The sequence below is a fragment of the Cricetulus griseus genome, chromosome 3 (assembly GCF_003668045.3).
Source record: "Cricetulus griseus strain 17A/GY chromosome 3, alternate assembly CriGri-PICRH-1.0, whole genome shotgun sequence".
NCBI lineage: Eukaryota > Metazoa > Chordata > Mammalia > Rodentia > Cricetidae > Cricetulus > Cricetulus griseus.
This window is the reverse complement of record NC_048596.1, coordinates 199,023,885-199,040,147: the sequence shown is the minus strand read 5'-3', so window position 1 is coordinate 199,040,147 and position 16,263 is coordinate 199,023,885. Positions and strand designations below refer to the sequence as shown.

Sequence of the window (16,263 nt, the reverse complement as noted above, 5' to 3'; positions counted from 1 at the left end):
AATTTTTCTTTCTTCCCCCTCCCCCTTTTGGTTTTTCCAGACAGGGTTTCTCTGTGTAACAGCCCCAGCTCTATATAGACCAGGCTGGCTTAGAACTCACCTCTGCCTCCTGAGTGCTGGGAGTAAAGGTGTGTCCCACCACTGCCCAGCCAAACTTAATTTCTTAATTAGAAAATACAAAATGGAAGCAAAAGGTATTTTAGAATAGTTTGGTCACTTTCTTCTGAGTTTTCTAAGAAGCAGGAGTGTGGAGACTCAGAGGATGTGTGGGACAGTCTAACTTCTGGATTTTTCGTTTCGAGACAAATTTTCACTATGTTGCCTTGACTGCCTAGAACTCACTCCTGTGTAGACAAGGCTGGTCTCAAACTCAGAGAAATACACCTGCGTCTGATTTTTCAATGCTGAGATTAAAGGTGTAGGCCACCCACGCCCAGCTATTTCTGGGTTTCAGAGGGCTATCTGCACATGGGTGTATAAAACACTTTATATATATAACACTTTATATATATAAACACTTTATAGTAAAACAAAAGTGTGAGTATATGTAAATAAAGAGTATGTTCTCTGAAGGACATACAGTGGAGTGGGGTTTAACAGTGCAGACCTTTTATTCCATCACTCAAGAGAGTGGTACATTAAAGGCTAACCTGGGCTACACACTACCCTATCTCCCCTACCCTATACTTCCAGAACCTTCTGTCAGAAGTAGCTACCAACTTAGGGGTGGTTAATAATGTAGCCATCAAACATACACCCCCAATTTTTTCTGACTGTATTATACAGTCTGGTGTGATCTTTGCCACTCCCATTCCTAAACAACTTAAGAAAAAAGAACTTGTGTGATCGATAGCAACAGATCTAAAACTGCATCAGTAACAGATGATCACGGCAGATCTCTTAGCAGCACTCAAGGAAGCTAAACAGATGGCAGGAGGCAGCTGCCCTGTCACCTGCTGGCCACAGTCCCCATGTCCAATGGCCAAGATTCAGCTCGGCTAACATGTGCAGACACCAGCAAGAGACTGCGGCTGTGGGCATGAGCAAATTCATGTGTCTGTTAGGTCCAGAAATGAACAGACTTTTAAGCTTGTGATTGTTGGTTGGATTGGTTATCATCAGCTGCATGATCAGCACCACAGGCAAGATACCTGTTAAAATGGCAAAGAAAATTTTATTTATTTATTTATTTATTTTACTTTTTCGTTTTTCCAGACAGGGTTTCTCTGTTGCTCTGGTGGCTATACTGGAACTTGCTCTGTAGACCAGGCTGGCCTCGAACCCACAGAGATCCACCTGCCTCTACCTCGAGAGGGCTGGGATTCAAAGGCATGTGCCACCACTGCCAGGCCAGCAAAGTAAATTTTACAATGTCCACTTTCTAAACAAAAACACTTGTTTCAGTCTAGAGTACACTTCTGACAAAGCGGCCCTCTCTCAATATGCCTTGCTTTCCTTTTCAGCTAGTCTAAGCAGCTACAAACAGGCAATAAATACAGCCTGTGAATAAAAGTCAAAGTGTTTTACTGGTTTAAAAAATTTTCTTGAAGCCAGGCAATGGTGGCACATGCTTTTAATCCCAGCACCAAGGAGGCAGAGGCAGGTGGATCTCTGTGAGTTCAAGGCCTGCCAGGTCTACAGATCGAGTTCCAGGACAGCCACCAAAGCTACAGAGAAAACCTGTCTGGAAAAACTAAAACTATCATAGGTCTCTCAAAAATACACAGCAATCAAGATTTTCTGGTTATCTAGTGTTAGTGCAGAGGAAGGAACACCAAAGCGAGAATTATTAAGTAGTCAGTCCTGCCAGGTGGTGGTGGTCTTCAATCCCAGCACTGGGGGCAGGGTGGGGGGTGGGCACAGACAGATCTCCTCTGTAAGTTCAAGGCCAGCCTGGTCTAAGAGCCAGTTCCAGGACAGCCAAGAGTTACACAGAGAAACCCTGTCTTGGAATTCCAGCGTGCACCCCCCCCCCAAGAAATACAAAACGCAGTTTGAGGAGAAAAAGAACTCGAGGAAATTTAAAATAAGAGCCAAGAGATAAGGAGAAATGGGAATGAACAGTGTGTGCCTTCAGAGATACCACAACATGTGAAAAGAAAAGGCCTAAGGGACCAGCCTGTTCTACAAGAGCTAGTTCCAGGACAGCCTCCAAAGCCAGAGAAACCCTGTCTTGAAAAACCAAGGGGGGGGGGGGGAGAAGCCAGGTGTTGGTGGCGCACGCCTTTAATTCTAGCACTCGGGAGGCAGAGGCAGGCGGATCTCTGTGAGTTCGAGGCCAGCCTGGTCTCCAGAGCGAGTGCCAGGATAGGCTCCAAAGCTACAGAGAAACCCTGTCTTGAAAAACTAAAAAAAAAAAAAAAAAAAAGCCTAAGGAATTATGTGTTCCTAAAGAGCAAAGTTTATGCAAATGTTACTCCAGGAGAGGACAAGATTCCACCCCCAAGCAGGCAGCCAAACTTGACAGCATGGGTTCTGGCTTTTGAGTCATGAAGAATACAATAAAAGGGTTGTGGAATCTTCCTTTTCGGTCAGGGAAGAGTGACTGAAGCCAGGCATGTGGTAGGTGAGCCTCTGCATGGAGGCTGGGAGAGGCTATTAAATAAAGCTATGAAAGTAAAGCCTGGATTATGTTGGAGACCCCAGGATGCTGAGTTATCAAAGTCTTGGGGCATTTGCCAAGAAGAGCTGATGCAGTCAGCAAATCTGGAGGACACTATGTAAGCCAACTATGTCTTTTACAACAGACAGACTATGCAATGGTTCTCAACTTTCCTAATGCTGTAACCCTTTAAAACAGTTCCTCATGCTGTGGCGGTCCCCAACCACAAAATTATTTTCATTGTTAGTTCTTAACTGCAATTTTGCTACTGTTATTGAATCGTAATTTAAATATCTGTGTTTTCCTATGGTATTAGACAAACCCCAAGAAAGGGTTGTTTGACCCCAGGGTTTATAACCCATAAGGTTGAGAACTGCTGCTTTTAGGCTGTGTTGAGACTATGAAAGACTACCGGGAACTTTTAAAATGGAAGTAAATGGATTTTACATTATGATATGGCCACAAACCAAATAGGGCCAGAGAGTGGACAGAATGAGGTAGTTTGAATAAGAATGACCCCCACAGGCTCATATATTTGAATGCTTGGTCTCCAGTTAGTGGAACTGATTGGGAAAGATTAGGTGGTATGCCACTGGGGGCGGCTTGCAGATTTCAAAAACCCTAACAGGTGCATGCCTTTAATCCCAGCACTCAGGAGGCAGAGGCAGGTGGAGCTCTGAGTTCAAGGCCAGCCTGGTCTACCAAGAGAGTTCTGAGGACAGGCTCTAAAACCAAACAACAACAACAAAACAACCCCATAACATTCCTGGTTAATGCCTCTCTTTTTGCCTTCTACTTGCAGATCAAGATGTAAACTCTTAGTTACTGTGATGGGGGACACCCTTCTGTATTCTGTGAATATGTTACTCTTATTGGTTGATGCATTGGTTGATGAATAAAGCTGTTTTGGCCAATGGAAAGACAGGAAGTTTAGAAGGATGGGAAGAGGAACACAGAGGAGTCTCGAGGGAGACACCATATAGCCACCGAAGGAGTAATATATGGGAGCATTACAGGTAAGCCACAGCCTTGTGGCAATACATAGTTTAACAGAAATGGGTTAATAATTAAGAGAGACCTAGCGAAGAAGAAGCCCAAGCCATCGGCCAAACAGTTTATAATTAATATAAGCCTCTATGTGTTTATTTAGGACTAAAGGGCTGCAGGACTAAAAGGAACAGAAACCTCCGACTACATTACTGCTCCAAAGCTATTCCTGTCTGCTGCCATTCTCTCTGCCATTAAGTTTATGGACTCACCCTCTCACACAGTAAGCCCCAACAGACTCTTTTTCTATAAGCTGCCTTGGTCATGGTATCTCATACCAGCAACTTAAAATTAACTAAGACACTTGCTGATCTATACAGCCATTCTATTCCTTACCTTTTGAGGGACTGCTAGACTGTCTCTTACTTTGCTGCCAGAAGCGTGCAAGGGGTCTAGTACGTCCATATCCTTGCTAATACAGCAAGCTTTATATTTTATTTCTAAAGTAACTTACTACTGACAGGGTCTTTTCTTTCTTGAATCAGTATCTGTAGCCCTGGATGGCTTGGCATTCAACCAATCTGCCTGCTTGACCTTCCAAGTGCTGGGACTAAAGGGGACACCACCATCGCAAGCTAAAGATTTTGTGGGGTGGTGGTGGGTGGTGCATATGTATGTGCACTCCCACATGTGAGTGCAATACCTGCAGAGTCCAAAAGAGGGCATCAGATCCTCCTAAAGCTGGATTTATAGGCAGTTGTCAGCTGTCTGACATGGGTGCTAGAGACTGAACCTGGGTCCTTCAAGAACCGCACCTGCTCTTAACAAACTGTCTGCTTAGCCCTTAACAAACTTAACAAACTGTCATAAGTATGATAAATCAACTGATTTCAAATGAACAACAAGCTTATAACCTGTAGGCAAAAAAAAAAAAAAAAAAAAGTATCCAGGTAAGTTCTCATAATGATGACAAAGACATCCCAGAGCAAGTTCATTTTCTTTCCATCTGCACACCATAAACAGGATGAGAGAAAGGGAATCACTGAAATGTTACTACCTCCAGGTTCCTACCCTTACTTCATTCACTAATGGTCTACAATGTAGAACTGTCAGCTGAAATACCACCCAGGCCTCCTCAGGTTGCTTTTGGTCATGGGTGTTTTATCAAAGCAATAGAAACTCTAAGACACTCACCTAAGATGCTTCCCATTTCTTAACTGCAGAAAACTCCCTATGGCATGGCCTCACTCATGAAAACCCAAACATAGCTCACGGGGTGCCCACTCAGTGTGATGATTAAGGCAACAATCCTATCTCAGTGTATGCAGATGTCTCCTGAAGAGCTGGTTTGGATTTCCAATATATTTCATCTGTTCTGTGCTTGGTAAGTTCCGACAACTAGGTCAGGGTGTGAGCCTCTGGCTCTTGCTCCAGAGACTCCATGCTGATGCTGCCAGCCTGTCCCAAGCAGCTGCCAAGCTTCTGAGCTGCAGAGGCATTGGGCAGCACAGTCTGAGAGCAGTACTAATGAGAACCAAGTACAGATACACACTGTACACAGATTTCTGTTGCTATAGTCTATACATCTGCAGGGGATGACTGCGTTTATTCCTCATGCCATCACTTCAAAAGGGTCTCCTGCTTGCTTGCACTTATATTTTTTGAAACACTAGCACTTTAAATATCAAAGTTTTTGAAGAACTAAGATGTAGTGTCCCAGCCTTTCATTCTTAGGGTGCTTGGGTCAATGTCAAGTGAAGGTCACCTGCACACTGTCTTGCACCCCATCCCCATTATACATAATTGACTATGCAACTTAGATCAGCCAACTATTTTCAGTTGGCACCCCAAGAGCATAATCCCAGAGAAGTGAGCCTAAGCAAGATTTTCACAAATGTCCCATCACCAGGACATCTCTTAGCCTTAGGGACAGGGCTGTTTGTGGACCACTCTTGGACACAGCCTTCCCTATGAATAAGACAGGGTTCCACTGCCCACCTGTGGAAGTTCCTGCTCTTCAAGTGCAGTGCCATGGCCTTAATCTGCATCTCCCCCCAGCTCTAACGACACTAAGGAGGAAAGGGCCACAGCAGCTCTGCCCCTCAAGCCTCCTCCCTGTTGGCGTCCCAGCTGTGCTGAATCCAGGAGAAAGAAGTCTGGCCTCTGGCGCAGGGGACTTTAAGGCACAACAGAGAGTGAACACAGGATATTTTGTACCTTTAACCTGGCCTCTGAGTGGTATGGAATTTGGTATTGGTGGAAGAAGAGTGGATAATGGTGTCACAACATCTGGAAAAGAAGTACAGGAAGCTCTTGTGAACTTAGACTGTACACACAGGCTGGCCAGTGAGCAAAGTCATCCACACGCAAGAGAAAACGCCTTCCTATCTGTTCAAGGAAACTGCTCAACAAGAAATATACCCAAAGCACTGCGGCACATCCAACCAAGCAAGTCTTGCAGACTGGAGACTATTAATTCCATTTCTTTCTCTTTTTTTTTTTTGGGGGGGGGGGTGTAATCTGAGACAGGATTTCTCTGTGTAACCACCCTGGGTGTCCAGGAATGCCCTCTATAGACCAGAGTGGCCTTGAACTCACAGAGATCTGCCTGTCCCTACCTCCAGAGTGCTGGGACAAAAGGCATGCATACGCCACCACAGCCTGGCCTTAATTCCCTCCCAGGCTTTACAAAGCCAGAGTATCACATTACTTGTAATGTGGTGAGCCCAGATGAGTAAGCAAGACTCAAATGCCCCGGCTGAAGCTACTTAACTGCAGTAGTCCTTTGTAGGAACGCCCCTCAGAGGCTCTCACTTGCCTTTTCAATACCATGCTCCCTCCCACCCAAGGAGCTGCTTCTGAGCCCTCTTGTAAAAAGTGGTTCTTTCTTATAGAATGCTAACATTGGAACAGTTGGCCTTATAAAAGGACCACTCAGAAACTGCCACTGTCTGTTGCAGCCTTGGGTCTGTTGTAAACAGTGGGCTTGAAACCTACAGGGTAAAAAACACCAGGTGGCTCTCCTCTAGGCAGTTTTTAAAGTGAGGACAGAACCAAAAGGGTCTATTGTTTACCACCAATATCATCATCACTACCACCAACTCTTGCAGTCTAGTCCCATGAAGCCTCTCTGACATGAACAGTCTGCCCAGATGAGGATGAATTGCCACCATGGCCCCAGGAAAGCAGAGGCTACACAGATGGCTGCAAAAAGGCTGGAGGCAAACAATTACCTTTCATGAAGAATCGGCAGGTGGGGCGAGGCCTCACCTTCCGGTCACTGGGGTCCTTCACTTCACCTTCCTCCAAGTCATCATCCTGGAACAGAGGACAGTCATCTGGAGGTTAGCCAACCCACCCTTCCCCACCACACCTCTTCACCAGGCCAGAAGCACAGAATTGGGTGTGTCTTCACCAGCTCACCCCCAGTTTTCCAATCTTAAATGCTCAGCTAAACAACAGATGGTCTCCTGATCAACTATAACTTCAGAAGAGTGCTGTGGAAATGGTGGGCTCCACCAGACACTTCAGGGCAGAGCTTTGATCTGTTTCTATCAATTGTGAGCAGGCAATGGGCACACTTTGGTCTTTACAATACTTTGTACACTAACAGTGCATAAACCTAGTACTCCATGCCCTTTGCAAGTGAACATTACTTGCCTCTCATGAGGGAAGTTAGGTGACCCTGATGGGCAACACTACCTTGTGGCTCATTCTTCACCTCACCATCACTTTAAAGTGACCTAGAAACTTTACAGAGAACAGAATCCAAGTTGTATTCCCAGGGTTCTCACAGGTAGCCAAGACCTGACCACTGCTCTGGGCTCTCCCCAGCTACCCCTGTGGGCAGCACCTGTCCCACCAGTCTTGTTGCTGAGACTCCTTGTAGTTACTGTCCTGTGTTGTCTGGGTAGTCCTGGCACGAGGGAAAGAATAAACAAATTTGCTTACTGCCTTGGCCTGCTGACCACATAACATAAAAGCAGAACAAAGCCATGAACCAAGAATTGAGGGAGGAACCCCAAGTCAAACACCTAGGGGCCGTTCCTGGTATTCTGCAGGTGAAATTAACCAAGGTGTCTCTGGGACACAAAAGCACTTTACAGGTCAGAGGGATTGGTAAGGATACCCTTGCTTTCCTGAGGTGGCAGGAGAATGCTGTGCCACACCTGCTCTCCAGGACCCATTGTTCACTAAAGGTCAGCTTCCAGGAACATCCTTGCCAACACATACCAATAAGCAAATGTTAGATGCAGCTGGCCCAGTGTAAATGCATACATCCTGAACACTTATGTAGGGGCACTGTCTGAGAAATGCTCATCCTACAGGGAAGTTTGAAGATAAGCAGGCCTTTGGCCTAGGAGACTGTTCCTAAGGAGGGAGTCTGGTGATGCAGCAATTATCTGAGACTATGATAAGAACAATGCATGTACTAAGGAGAATCACAGTGGAGGTCCATGAGCCTACAGAGGCAGCAACAAAGGCCAACATGCAAACAATATAATGGAGTGGAAGACAAAGATAGGGTCCAGGAAAGGAGTTTCCAGGGAAAATGGTTGCTGGCCTAGAGTCACTGTGTTCTCTTGGGCCCACACTATCATTCACAGTGCCCACTTGCCTACCTGCCGGGTTTTATCTTCAGCAAGTTATTGTGAGCCTAGTATATGTCTGGGAATTAGGAAATCCTCAGATGGCTCACTGTTCTGCCTCTCCTTCACCTGCTTTGAACTCAACTGCTCTCAACTTTGGACTGTGTGCCCCCCAAACTTCCGATTCAAGCTTACAACAGAATCATATGTAAAGAAAACAAGACCTCTCACACACACACTTATGATCCCACATGAAGGCCAGATTTAAAGAAGGCATCTTCTAGGGTCCACAAAAAGTCTGAAGTTACCAAGAGAAGCTTTCCAGTCTAAGGTTTTCTGTATAAGCCCACTTCCCATCCTCCACTGTGAGCATTTCCTTTCCTGCCTCAACACAAGCTTTCATTTTCCTGCATGTCTGGCCCAGCCATCACTGACCATCTCTCTAGGAACAAGGGAGCCTGAAAACCCTGCAGAGCCTGCTTGTCCTTGATCAGGTGTGCCTGCTGAAGGGCCAGGGTTCTTGCCTGCTCCACCATACTCACATCTATCTCCCCATCATCAATCTCTCCATCATCATCCTCTTTCTTCTTCTCCTTGGCAGCCTCTGTGGGTTCTTTTTCTCCCACACTTTGAACATCAGGTTTCCCTTCCTCTCCGGGAGCACCTTCCCCCTTCTCCTCCTCATCCTCTGCCCCGACTTTCTCAGCTTCCTCTTCCTGGGCAGCAGGAGCTGGCTCCTCGGGGACCTCCTCATCATAGTCTAGCTCATGCTCATCCAGTTCCCGGGTTACTGAGGAGGCTTCATCCCTGAGGTCACTTGTCTGGTCTTCTTCAACATCATCCCCCTCTTCACACAGAGATCCTGCTGGGCCCCTGCTCAGCTCATGAGCCTCTGAGTCCTGATCCTGGGACTTGGGCTCACTGGCACGGTCTTCCTCATCTGAGTGAGTCTCCTCCTGGCTTTGTACCCTAGTTGCATTTTCCTCATCCTCCAAATCAGAAGCCCTTTCCCCAGCTCCATCCAAATCTTGTTCAGATCCAGTTTCCCTCAGAATATCATCATCTGAGAGCGCTGGCTGCTCTTCATCCTCTGGAGAGCGAGGATCCAGTTCAGGGCTCTCAGCCACATCCATCAGGACCCAAAGATCTGCAAAAGACAGACAGCACAGACTCAGCACGGCCTATCCTCCTGGCCAACATGCCCTCTGCCCCAGAGAGAAGGAAAGACCATCTCTGCCCTTGCTCCATACAGCCCCTCCCCCAAACCTTCACAACTCCCTGTGGAGTTCCAGAGCATTAACTCCATTGGGTATTGCTGGTCTCCACTCAGTCCTTCCTTTTGCCTGTAGCCAGCACTGGTAAAGAGAAGTGAACAATAATAAACCATGGACTGCAAAGGACAGCTAGTGGGATTCATGGGAACTGACTTCTAAAGATATGGTTTCTCTAGTGGAATTAGGTAGCACCCTAGGCCAGCAGCAGTTTTCAACTGAGCCTTTTTCTCTTACTCTGCCTCTCAAGCACAGCTTCTTGTCATCTCTTAAATCCCTCACCCGTTCTCTAAGATTCAGACTCCAAGACCTCATTCAGACCTTGCACCCAGCCTCCAGCATGTTCTTCAAAGGCACTGCTCTGGGACCAGTGACACCAGAGCTCAAACAACCATACCCAGGTAACTGCTGCATAAATGGACTATGACAATATTTTTAGACATTTAAGTCAAATACTTATATAAAAGACCTTTTTTTTCTTTTTAAAGACTCACTTCTATTTCTACAAATCCAGATTTAATCACAGCAAATGTTTTCTCGTTTTTTTTTTCCCTTTCCACCTCCACAACTCATAGAAAGTATTTCCCTCTGCTGTGTGTAGCGGCACATGCTTGTAATCACATCACTTGGGAGCTGGAGGCTACCCCATAATACATAGCAAAACCCTGAATCAACTAAAAAACACACTGCTGCACTTGGTTTAAAATCCAGCCACCTAAGCTGGGGTTAGAGAACACACGTACACGTCACATATAGCACTCAGTAGCCAGTATTTCTATGGAATCAACAGATACCAACTTACAACAGGAAGGAAGAAGGGTTTGAAGTTTACCTGATTCTATATTCTGAGGCTGGGAAAAAACACAGGCTGTTTGGTACCTAGCAAATGTACAATTTATTCATTTCAGGATCACTATGTGTTTAGAGGTACCAAGCCACATACATTTATGTTCTTTATACATTGTATTTATATAACTTTATATTTACCTATTAAAAAGTGTATGTTTTAAGCCGGGCGTTGGTGGCACACGCCTTTAATCCCATCACTTGGGAGGCAGAGGCAGGTGGATCTCTGTGAGTTCAAGGCCAGCCTGGTCTTCAGAGCGAGTGCCAGGATAGGCTCCAAAGCTACACAGAGAAACCCTGTCTTGACCCCCCCCCAAAAAAAAAGTATGTTTTGCCAGGTGGCAATGGCACTGCCTTTAATCCCAGCACTTGGGAAGCAGAGGCAGGCGGATCTCTGTGAGTTCGAGACCAGCCTGGTCTACAAAAGATAGTTCCAGGACAGCCTCCAAAGCCAAAGAAATCCTGTCTTGAAAAACAAAACAAGAAAGTATATTTCAACTTACGTTGGGGGAGCAGTGTTGGAAGACTGAATTCAGGACCTTACATACGCCATGTAAGTACCCTATCACCAAGCTTCAGCTCAGATCCCAAATTTATACTTTTAAAAACTTGTAGCCTGCCAGGTGGTGGTGGCACAAGCCTTTAATCCCGGTACCCTGGAGGCAGAGGCAGGCAGATCTCTGTGAGTTTAAGGCCAGCCTAATCTACTGAGCAAGTTCCAAGACAGCCTCCAAAGCTACAGAGAAACTGTGTCTCAAAAAAAAAAAAAGAAATACAAGCCGGGTGTTGGTGGCGCAAGCCTTTAATCCCAGCCCTCGGGAGGCTGAGGCTAGGTGGATCTCTGTGAGTTCGAGACCAGCCTGGTCTACAAGAGCTAGCTCCAGGACAGGCTCCAAAACCACAGAGAAACCCTGTCTCGAAAAACCAAAAAAAAAAAAAAAAAAAAACAAGTCAATCAGTCCTACCTGGGCATAGTAAACACATGCCAGTTTGGAATCCTGGCATTTGTGAGATGAGACAGAGGACTGTCCAAAGTTTGAGGCCAATCTGGGCCACATAGTGAACTGCAACCCATCTGGGTTAAAAAGAGTGAGAATAAAAAGCAGCAAGTACAAGTTCAGAAGCTATGCACACAGCCTCTGATCTCTGAGGAGTACTTGAGGGTTCTGCAGTGCACAAGGGTGAATATCATGTAGGACAGCAGCCAGATGGGGGCTTTGTGCTTTTCCACTGCCTAACAGAAAGTTGGTGCAGAGCTCTAGTATGTGTGGTAGGTAGGGTTTCAGCAATGAAGTCAAGCTAATGCCAAAGACAACACCCTCAATATACTAACATTAAGGAACACATGAATTTCTTAGTGTGTAACATCTAATCCCTAGCTTTGCACAGTTTTGATTACATTGTATATTTTTAAGAGGCCCGGGGACCTTTCATCTCTCCAGCTGCCTAGGGGTAGCACCTGGTACCCATAGAAGTCAATCATGCTGAACTGGTTACCAAGTCTCATACGCCCTACTTGAAACCTGACAAATTCCTATTCTAGTATTTTATAGCTAAAGGCAACCTTGTAAACGATGTTTTCTTTTAAATCAACTGTTATGCAAAACCAAATGTCCTGTCTAATTTTGAAGTCATACAACCAACACTGCAGAAAACAAAGTTCAAGTTCTAAGATACTGTCCTTGTAACATACTATCTTGTGTATGGTTCACAAGACCTTCTAACCTAGGTCAGAGCTCTTTTCTGGGGCCCTGCTAAAAGTTGGTTTGCTTTTGGTTTCAGTCAAAATTAGGTCTTACTGAGTTGTTTTTTACATTCTCCAAAACCTTGAAATGAAATCCTATGGTAAGAGGTAGAAACAGAGTGCCTAACTAAACATCTGAACTGTAGCAAGAAGCAGGCTAGTAAAGGAGAGAAGGCTGTCTTTTACCTGACTACTACTATGTATGTCTCAGGATGGTCAGACATTCTGAACTTGTGCTCCCAGACCATAGATGGAATCAGTTCTATCCCCCAACCATTGAAGTTTCTACTATAAATTCTTTTTGGTATAGAACACAAATAAACTATGGCCTCTACAAACCTGTGGGTTGTCTGTTTCTTTTTTCCTCCCTCCAAATATCAATGTGCTAGACACTTACCACGGGTATATCATTTTTACAAAAAGACACAGCCAGGCTGACTAGCTTGAGAAATCTGAAGGGCTGATGTGCTGTGTATATGTCCACTAGGTGAATTTAGTTACTTCAACTGCAAGGAGTAAGTCGACTTCTGACTTGTGAAGGCAGTTTTTGGCACATGTCATAAAGTGGTGGGGTGAATGGGCCTTAAAGTACCTATGGCTGTCATGGTGTGTGTGGAGGGGGTGGTGATTGGGAGATGACTCTTTGGATCATAGGCTGTTCTGAGCAACCAACGACAGGCATAAATAAGCCAGTCATACAAAATTTCGCTTTCCTTCTGGCAAAAACCCCAAACTCCACTATAAGTTAGAAAATCTTGTTTCTTGCATTGAACATTATTCTGTTTATCTAACTGCACCTACCATACAAATTCCAATAGTTTATTTGAAGGGTTTAGGGAGGTATCCCCCTCACCCCTGTTATAAATTGGGATCTCTGCCATCCAAGTGATAGGATTAAAGGCCTCCCACCATGCCCGGCAGGATCTTAAATTTCCAAAAGCCTGAGTGTTAACATTTTGGTCCCTAGGGATACACTACTAAGAGATACAGGAATCTTGGTATAGGAATTTTTAACAGGTAAGGCCTAGTAGTCAGGTCTTCTTTGCTCTCCAGTATTCAATGAGAGGTTAAGCGCCTTTGTTCTATCACTGGTCACTACCTTACTAACTGAACATGGTCTAGATTCTACAATATACCAAACTGAGAGCCAAAATATACCTTTTCTTGCCACCCCCTTTTTCTTTCTTTTTGAGATAGGATTTCTCTATGTATCCCTGGCTGTCTGGAACTCTTTTTGTAGACCAGCTTGTCCTAAAACTCACAGAGATCTGCCTCCCTGTCTCTTGATTGTTGTGATTAAAGGTGTGTGCCACTACATCAACTTAAATCTTTTCTCTGTATGAGTTCATCACCTCATGCATTGTCATAGTGATGGAAAACATATATTCTTCCCAATCCTGCAGAGTGAGAAAGGATAAGAGGCTCTCACAGGGCTGGCATTCAGCAGCCTATACACCACACACTGTACTATACGGCTGGGACACTTCTGAGACTACAGCGGCCATGATTAGCATCCACAGGATGCATGATCAGGGCTGCCATGGTGCAGAGTTACATTGCAGAGGCCCTGAAAGATTTTCTGAGAAAAGGCACTGCACTGTTCTTCCTTCCCATGGGACCTCCTAGGATTGTACTACTGGAGGCCACATTCAGGTTAACATGTTTCAGGGACAACTACAAATCTGTGTGTTTTTTGAAAAACCACTCTAAATCATACCTTTAGAGCAAGAATCATACAGGGAATCAGGAGATGGCTTGATTTCCAGCCCTGCTCTAGGAAGGCTCACTGTCTCTCTAGGTGCCAGTGTTCTGAGACAAATATTGTGTGTTACCCTATGCTGGATGAAGGGAACTATATGCCCTATCAAGTGTAAACAATTAATTGAGGGTCCTTCAGTCCAACTCAATACACTTCCATGTTTACAATCTTTGACCAACCCATCTTAGCCAATCACTCAGTAATGTGGGACTCTCACAAGTTTTAGAGCTAATCTTTAGTCCTCCAATCCAAAGTGGTGAACCTGTTCAGTGGGTGGAATGACTCAAGTCTTTCACTGTTTCTTTCCCCTACTGCACTTGACATACCTGAAAAATACTTGTTAAATAATTGACAAAAATCTCATTAAGCAAAGAACTACCTGTTGCATACTAAAAACAAAAAAGTTGCCTAATTTGTAAAACACTAGAACCAGAGCTCCAGAGCCTGTCCTCTGCTCTTGTCTCAGCAGCAGCTCTGGGAGGCCAAACTGACTTCAACCACACCACTAACGGCAGAATAGTAACAACACATTCTCCTCAAAGTTGGGTCACTGAGGAACTGCTACAAACTACTTAAGAGCCTGGCCTAGCTAGGCACTGGTGGCCGACACCTTTAATCCCAGCGCTTGGGAGGCAGAGGCAGAGGCAGGTGGATCTCTGAGACCAGCCTGGCCTACAAGAGCTAGTTTCAGGACAGCCTCCAAAGCCAGAGGGGTGTGTGGCTATTAAAATGAAACCAATTAATTCACATGCTTACTACTGAGACAGGTGTTTCAAGTGGACTTCAGCAAAGGTGGATCAATAACAAGCACAACTTCTGGGAAACTGCTTTCTCTTTTGAGACAAAGTCTCATTATGTAGTCCTGGCACTATGTATACTCGGTCAGCCTCCAGAGATCCTCTTGCCCTTGCTTCCCAAAGGCTGGGATTAAAGTTGTGGTATACCTTGCCCAGCTGTGGGAAACTACTTTTAGCAGAGCAGATCCTATGTTGATGTCTAAGTTCTATTATACCTGTTTAAAATCCTCATTCATCGTTTCAGTGTATACAGCAAGAATGTCAGGATTGTTGATAAGCACAATTCCAAATTGACTTAAGCTCAACCAAAAACTCTTTGATAAGGAGTAGTCACCTTGAGATGGTGTGTAAATGACAAGATAGCTCTTTAAAAATGAGCAAGGCAAGAGCTTACCTGTTGAGTGTTCTGAAGTAAATCCACAAAGTTCTCTTAAAATGTTTTAGTATTCCCCACCTACAACTGGAGAGAAGGTTCAGGCTTTGGGACATATTGAACTGGTTCCAGAACTGGCTGGGCTTCATAAGTGCTCAGATCAAACACATTCTCCTCTCAGGGGCTGGGAAATGGAAATTAGCCTAGGGGTTGAGAATCTCCAACCCCTGCCTTGGGATAGGTAATGTGGAGATGAACCAGATGCTCTCTTTCATTATCCCCAAATGGATCTGAAGAATTACCTACTCTTGCAAGTAAGTGCTAAACAGAACTCATTTAAAGCTACTATTGTGTCCGGTAAGCTCAGCTGTCAATGTACACGGGGAAAACTAAATTTCCAGCAGTAGCGAGACTTAAGTCTTAGTTTCTTTCCAGCACTACAATTGTTTGGCTACTTTACGCCAAAGACTCGGTGTCTCTGAGCTCACAGTCCAAAAGGTGAGGAGGTTATACTTCCTAAGAGATCGGACCTCTCGGGGCACCTGTGCACACTTGAAGTTGCGAGAGCATGTTGTTGCAGGAGGCTCCAGAGAGCTCAAAGTTCCCCGTAGAGCCCGTCGACAGTCCAGGCGAGCCTCCTCCCCAGCCAACCTGCGTGCTTCACTCCCCTTTGTAGGCGGCGAACATGTGCCACGCCGAGTGGCCCGGAAGAGAAATGACAGCTTCAGAAAACCAACTTCACCATGGCAGACCGCGGCGCGCTAAAGTCGCCAGGACGTCCCAGGCCGCAGCGGGCTCGCGCCTGCCCGCTGTCCCGGGCCGCGCTTCGACCCGCGGCTGCGCACAGCCGGGGGCGCGCCCGAGCTCGGGAGGCGGCGCCGGGCTCCCGGGCCTCGCTCCCGCCGCCGCTTGGCGGCCTCCTTCTTACCACCCGCCGGCCCCGCTTACCTCAGCGCGAGGACGGGAGGCGGCCACGGCTCCGCTGAGATGGGAGCAGCGTGGACAAGACGTTCCTCGACCTTTCCGCTTCTCACTGACTCTGGCTTCAGGCACGACGCGGGCGGAACAAACGGGCTCCACTACCCGCGGGGGCCGGCCATTGTGCGACGTCATCAGGCCGCGACGGCCGTACTGCGGGCCGGCGGGCTTCCCTCGCTAGCCCCGCCCTCCTCGCGCTTCCTTCCGGACTCTTGAGGCCCCTCCTCCGTGGCGCGCGCTCACAAGTCTCCGCTTCTGCGCACGCCCACCGAGGCCGGCCGGCTTTCTAGCGAGCCATCTAGCGGCGCGTGCGCAGA

The 16,263-nt window shown here is 46.2% G+C and overlaps 1 protein-coding gene across 5 annotated transcripts in view; it reads right to left on the bottom strand.

Moving 5' to 3' along the window:
- Zc3h18 (zinc finger CCCH-type containing 18) overlaps positions 1 to 16,058 on the bottom strand; it is a 41,662-nt gene extending 25,604 nt beyond the window's left edge. Inside the window, exons 1-6 of one of the 5 annotated variants that reach the window (XM_035442733.1) lie at positions 15,917 to 16,056; positions 14,990 to 15,055; positions 8,721 to 9,325; positions 6,823 to 6,907; positions 5,807 to 5,878; positions 954 to 1,151 (exon numbers count right to left, since the gene is read on the bottom strand). In XM_035442733.1, coding sequence (XP_035298624.1) covers positions 954 to 1,151; positions 5,807 to 5,878; positions 6,823 to 6,907; positions 8,721 to 9,311 — 946 coding nt within the window. In that variant the 5' untranslated portion in view covers positions 9,312 to 9,325; positions 14,990 to 15,055; positions 15,917 to 16,056. Of the gene's footprint in view, positions 1 to 953; positions 1,152 to 5,806; positions 5,879 to 6,822; positions 6,908 to 8,720; positions 9,326 to 14,989; positions 15,056 to 15,916 lie in introns of all 5 variants that reach the window. The other 4 variants (XM_027410668.2, XM_027410672.2, XM_027410670.2 and 1 more) reach the window with 4 other exon arrangements.
- Positions 16,059 to 16,263: the final 205 nt, after the last annotated feature.